The sequence below is a fragment of the Carya illinoinensis genome, chromosome 12 (assembly GCF_018687715.1).
Source record: "Carya illinoinensis cultivar Pawnee chromosome 12, C.illinoinensisPawnee_v1, whole genome shotgun sequence".
NCBI classification, from domain to species: Eukaryota; Viridiplantae; Streptophyta; class Magnoliopsida; order Fagales; family Juglandaceae; genus Carya; species Carya illinoinensis.
Window position 1 is genome coordinate 30,290,285 of NC_056763.1, and position 6,315 is coordinate 30,296,599.

General features: G+C 37.7%; 1 protein-coding gene and 1 long non-coding RNA gene across 2 annotated transcripts; one reads left to right on the top strand and one right to left on the bottom strand.

Annotated features, from left to right (window-relative positions):
• Positions 1–156: 156 nt before the first annotated feature.
• LOC122289652 (probable long-chain-alcohol O-fatty-acyltransferase 5) lies at positions 157–1,533 on the bottom strand. The gene has a single exon (XM_043096835.1). The coding sequence runs from the start codon at positions 1,475–1,477 to the stop codon at positions 338–340; it is 1,140 nt and encodes a 379-aa protein (XP_042952769.1). The 5' UTR covers positions 1,478–1,533; the 3' UTR covers positions 157–337.
• A 2,658-nt stretch (positions 1,534–4,191) lies between these two features.
• Positions 4,192–5,589, top strand: LOC122289653. The gene is made up of 2 exons (XR_006236213.1): positions 4,192–4,416; positions 5,272–5,589. It is a non-coding gene; the product is annotated as an uncharacterized LOC122289653 (long non-coding RNA).
• Positions 5,590–6,315: the final 726 nt, after the last annotated feature.

The following is a 6,315-nucleotide window of genomic DNA, read 5'->3' on the forward strand; positions in this document are numbered from 1 at the left end:
TTGACCCATACCAAATCCTTTCGTCAAATATTTAAGCCATTTTCTTTTTCCTTTTTTTGTCTGTCCAATGTAAACAAGCTTGTCAGTATAATTCCCATTTGTGATCTTTAACTTTAATGTAAGAGATGTCTATCATAAAGAATGAAGAATCCATTGTTTATCTAACAAATCTGAAAAGATTGCTACTTTATTCTCTCATCGTTCTGTTTAGTACTACATTTACGTCACACATCATCTATATAATATAATTTAATTTAAAATATAAATTTTAAAACTTTTAAATAAACTTAATTCATTTTGGATAATCACCTATTGACAATATGGTTGTCTAACGTTGTTAGAATAACAAGTTAGAGAACTTATACAATGGCCAACTTATAAAAGCAATCAAAATTGAAGATTCATGTATGATTTTGTCATCGAGATGGCTACTCAATATTTGCGGGAAGAACAACCATGCGCCCGTCACCGCTACAAATCCTATAGTCAACGGTCCCGAGATTGCCCGATGCAACTTCCACCTGTCCTTCACCGCCTTCTTCACCACTATCTCGATTACCACGCACAGGCCATGTAGGACAAAGAACCATGTCACCTCCCACGTGGGATTCGCACGAGTTATGTAATAATATATTACTTCGTGTATGAGGCCCGAGACCAAGAAGGTCGCGAACACCGCCGGAAGTGAGGCCCAGCGTGGCCCAACGACACGCACAGAGACACGACGTGTTGGGTTATAAACTGTGGGCCGCAGAATGCTAGTGACCATGAGGTTCCACCTACGGCCCCAAAAATCCTGCAGTGAGGTGGCAAGGTAGGGTTCATTGAACTGTGGCTCCAGCTCAAAGCCGAAGATGGCTCGAGCAGGAGTAACAGCTAGGGCTAGGGCAATCTCTAAGGCTAGGTAGAGGTGGCCACAGTACAGAGCAAAGATGACGGATGGGTGTAGATTTGGTCTATGGTCATAGGCTCGTATTATCATAGCAAGAAGCAAGGCTTTTATGAGAAACAAAATGGATCTAGGCACTTTTGTGGTCAAGGGGTTCGAAGATGGTTCTAAATTTGGAGATGATTGTTTGGAGTTTTTGGCTTTTTGGTAGGATGGGTTTTTGCCGTTTCTGGTATTTAAAGGCTTATAATCTTTATTCAGAATTGGGTCTTGTTTGATTTTGATTGGAAGGCAAGCGATGGAGATGAAATGAAAAAGGTTTGGAGGGAGTGGGGATAGAGGGCCTTGTTCAAAGGCGAAAAGGAGGAGCTTGAAGTTGCCAAGCCAAACAAGGAAGAAGGTTGTGGTGCCACCGAAATGGACAGTGTGGAGAGTCAAGGGGAGGATGGTGAAGAGGTAAAAGATGGGGAGGAGATAGAGGAGCCTCAACATGCCCCCTCTGATTCGGGCAACTGCATAATAACAATAACACAGAGATGCCATCGCTACTATCCATACCTTGATCAAGTTCTTCATTTCACCTTCCATTTCCCTCTCTCTCTCTCTCTCTCTGATTTTTTTTTTTGAAGCTCTGTATCTGATCTTGAATGTAATGGTGGAGGGTTTGGTAAGGACACAAGGTGGGACCACGGGGTGGTAGTCTAGGCCAGCTGGGCTCAATTATATTTTAGACCCGATCCGAAAGCACAAAACGGGTAAGTGATTCCGCTTCCGTTTAAAACAGTTCGGTATCGGGTAATTACTCGATACCCGAAAATATTAAGACCGCTTAGAGCATCCCCATCAGCATCTCCATACCGTGGTTTTCTCTAAAATTTGGAGATAAATTTTAGGATTTTTTCAAAAATGGCTCTCCATCCAAATCCCTAAAATGCGATTTGGGTTTCCGGTTTGTACAGTGATACCCCATATTTGTGCATCTACTGTTTGTTCCCAAATTGTTTTTCTCTTTCTTGGTCCCGCGTTTCTCTTCTCCGGACAGTTGGGTGGCAGTGCGAAATCACCTGCTCGACTTCTCCCTCGCAATCAGACGAGGCTTGCACCAAATGTGGGTAATCTCTAAACTTTCGCTTTCCTCCATGGCTGGTTTCTCACCTATTGGCATATCTCTTTCTATGTTTCGGCACCTTCCATGGCTGGACTTTGTGAACCGGGCATCCTCCATGGCTGGCCACCGAGCTTCTCTATCTCAAAAACAAAATCCCCCATCTCGGTTTAATCATGGTTGCAGTGATTTACCGTGATCTAATTTTGCTTAAACCTCTAGATGATGTGTTGTATGATCTGAAAACCCTAGCATTCTTGCTCAAAATAGGCGCTGAAAATGGTTGAAGAAATTGGGTTGCTGAGAATTTGTTGTTTCAATTACCATTTCTCTGAGATTTGATAACTCTACTGATATCTGTTGAAGGGCCGAAATTGATATTGTTTGGATCTGAAACTTTGTGGTTATGTATGTTCTTCTATGCAGATTTTTTTTTTTATGTATTTAGTAATCTTTTCTTGCTCAATGTGATGGAGATTTGTTGAGCGCTGAACTGGGTCTGAAAATGAGAATTATTGTTGCTCTGTTTGGGTTATTCGGATGGTTGTTGATATCCTTGTTGCTCTGATAATCGCTGGACAGATTTTGTTGGCTTTGGGAGTGTTGTTTTGATTACCATGCCAGAATTTGGGAAGTGTTGATTTCATTTGTGGCTTTCTATGTGGAACATATTTGGTTATCATCAAGTTGTATAAGCTGAAAATTATGTTTGGCAAGCTGAGAAATCTTCCAAAATTTGCTTTAAATTCTATTGATTTTTGTGGTTCTCTGCATCCTATATGTGCTTGGTGTGATGTTTGTTATGCGAATAACATGTGCAATTGATCCATGTAGTTTCCTTGGTATCTCATTTAGGTGTGAAGTCTGTAGGGATTGATTTTTGGACTTATATATCTAATGGGTTGGGGCCGTGGGTTTATGGTATTTATTTTTGCACTTATACCTTTCCAATTTCTTTTGAAATTGTGTACTCAGTCCATATGTGGCTTTTTGTGGCTGGTGGATATTCATTTACCCTAAAATGACTAGAGGAATTTGAGTGTTGAATACACTGATGAACTGTCTCGATGACTGAAGTTATCATTTGTTTTCAGATTATTTTATTTGAGCTTCCATGTTAATATTATTTTGTCTGTGCAGATTCTGTTTTCAGATTAATAGCCATTTCCGTTAATTAATTTTTGTTCCATTCTTATATATCATTTGCAGTGTTTCATATATATCGGGCTAGGGATGCATTCCAATAGGCTATGATGATGGTGTTATAGGGGGGTTATTTCACTAGTGTTAATTAGGGACCCACCGTTATGGCGGGGTAATCCTCATCCGGATTACCATATTGCAGTTTGTGATACTTTTCACAAAATGCAATCGGGGTTCGGGTGGGGTTTTGCAGCCATTCGATATTCGGGGCCTTACTTACGCATGCTGTCAATATTTACACCATTCTAAGCCGTTTTAGTAATTAATATATTTTATATTATAGTAAATACTTGATTCGGATGGGGATGCTCTTATTTTTTTTATTTGTGATTTGCATGCTGTTTTGGTTGCTGTTTTGTATTATGTAGGAAAAAGTTACCGTTACACTCCAAACAAAAAATGTTACCGTTTGAGAGAAGACGAAAAAAGTTACCGTTAGAGAAAAGACAAAAAATATTACCGTTAGAAAAAAGACAAAAAAAGTTACCGTTGTAAAAAGGACAAAAAATATGACTGTTGGAGAAAGGACAGGTAATATTACCGTTACAACCAATTTAAAAAATTATATCATCAATACGTGACTACGGATCCTAATTAATCTTTAATTGATAAAGAGTACTATTCTAAATAAATTTTTCATCACGTTAGAAAATGTATTAATTTATTAATAAAATTTACTATTTTTATAATACGATTTAAGATTTGAAAAAATACTGTATTCGGTAGTCAAAATCATATAAATATTTATTAGAAAGTGATATTTGAAAAAAAGATAATAAGACAAAAGAGTTAGTAGTTAGGATTGTAAATGGAAGAGAGAGAATAAAATAATAAAAAAAGAATAGAGAAATATTATTTAATAGAATAGAGATAGGGATGGGGAATGAGATGTAGGAGGTTTTTAGAAGATGAATAAAATTTAGAGATAAATTTGAAGAAATGTGATTTTGAGTTAAATTATAGGGATGAGGATGAGGAACCAAATGTGGATGCTCTTAGACCGGTGTTTGCATCGGCGTCGTTTCACATTTTTGTTTGAACTTCAGTCTCTCAGGGGTCTCCCTCTCTCGTCCCCTATCTTCGATTCTTCTCTCTATAGTTTATCACCCAAGTTCCAACTCCGTCGCTCTCTGAGTCTCTCAGGAAATGAAATTGAACATGATTCCAAGAAATGGAAATGCATTTGGAGTTAGTTCAGTGCCCTGTCGTGCATCTTCTGGTAATTTTTCTTCTCCAGTTATTTTATTTTATTTGTATTTCCTCGCCATTTTCCTCGATGCTTTCTATTTGTCTTAGTTTTTCTGTTTTCGGAATCCGGAGCTATATCGATTGGATTTTGAAATCGCTCTGGTTTTACGTCTTGTTCGTTATCGGATGGTAGCGGATTCTTGTTATGAAATTTATCAGACGAAGTTATCAGGATATTTTGACTACAAATATTTTGCACTTTCCTCGCCCCATCATTACGCGGTTGGTTGTTACATGTTATACTCTCTTCCCTCTGCCCTTATCCTTTCCTTTGAAACTTCTGGATTCGGTGCCAACTCATGTGATTTTTTTTGTTAATATATCCGAATTTTCCCGGAAGAAATTGTCTGAATTTCCATGAACCTGATACCAGGTTGGATGTTTAAATATTAATATTATCTAAGAAATGAAATGTGGATTGCTATATTCCATTTCTACATTCTGCAGATTGGATGTTTAAATAGACTTTTCTGAAACAAAAAGGTTAAAGTACCGAATAGTAAGAAAGAAATGTGAAACTCGGTTGGTTGCTTTAAAGAAAGTTCAAAAAAGAGAGAAGTCGTAGCACAGCCGTGTAACTGGAACTTTCACTTTTTTGCAATGTTTCATGCTTCCCGAATGAATATTTTAGCCTTCCTTGAAGGGTTTTTTAGCCCGTTGCAAGAAGACATGCTAGTTATGTCAAAGCTTCCGTTTTATTCCTTTTTTTGTAGTGTTATGTTTGTTGCAGGCATCTACATATCATGATGTCATGGTATTTTGTGACGATGGTTCTTATCTGAATTCCATTGTTTGTCTAAGAAAAATCTTTCCCATTTTCATACAGGAAATGGAACATGATTGTGGGGCTCTCCACTTATGGTTTGGCCGTGGTCACAACGGAAACTGGGCTGTTAGAGAAGTTGACAGTCTTGCAGACCTAGAGAAACCTATCCAGACACTGTCCAGAATCCATGATTGTCAATAGCCTAGGACTCGGATTGGCCCTGCTTTGTGGCACTGTAATATTGGCTGCGGTTTCACCAAAGCATCAATCTCTTCAAACTAAATTCATGTACTCAGATGCTAAGTGCTTGTCGTCCAAAAGAAATGGAAATTGTTTTTCACCCAGCATAATAATACTTTCTTTCATTGTGGATGTAAATTTGGTTCAAATGTTGTTTGGTTGAGTTGGGAGTTTGCCACATCTAATTAATGCTTCTAGCATGTGAATAGAGGCGCAAGTACCTCGATGTTCTAGCAGTTTGTCTTGGAGACTGAAGAACAACACCAGTTTTTTAGGAAGAAAACAAGGAAACCAACGCTAGTTTGAGCAGAATATGCAAAAAATGCATATTCTAATTAACCACCAGTGACTCAGGCTCCTTCATGCTCTGTGAGATCCGTGGAAAATGATTGATTTTGTGTACAAAATGTGTACAAAATGATTGATGGCTCTTGAAGACTCGAGTGTACAAAATATGCTAATACAATAATTTCCTCATTTACACCCAACTCCCATTTATATTTTATAACGACACAATATTAATGGACTAAAAATAAATATGTAGATCAATAAGAACTCCTCACGTGACGTCATATTCACGATTAAAAAGTTAAACAATTAAAAGTATCATGCATTATTATGGATCCACGAGTGCCCTTTTAATTGACTTGTGTCATTAAGAAATTATGAAGAATTGGTTAGAAGGATTTTTATTTTTTGTATAGAATGATAATCAAAATTTTCTAATATACGGATCGCTAAAAAAAGGGTTAGATCGGAAAATCCGCTATTTCCATAGTGAATGTCGAGTTGGGTGAATGTGCACTGTACACAAGTTTAGGAGAAATGGCATTTTCTAATTGCCAACATTTCTTTCTCACGCTT

Coding starts and splice junctions, on each gene's coding strand:
- LOC122289652 (XM_043096835.1), bottom strand. CDS start 1,477: ATGGAAGGTGAAATGAAGAACTTGATCAAGGTATGGATAGTAGCGATG.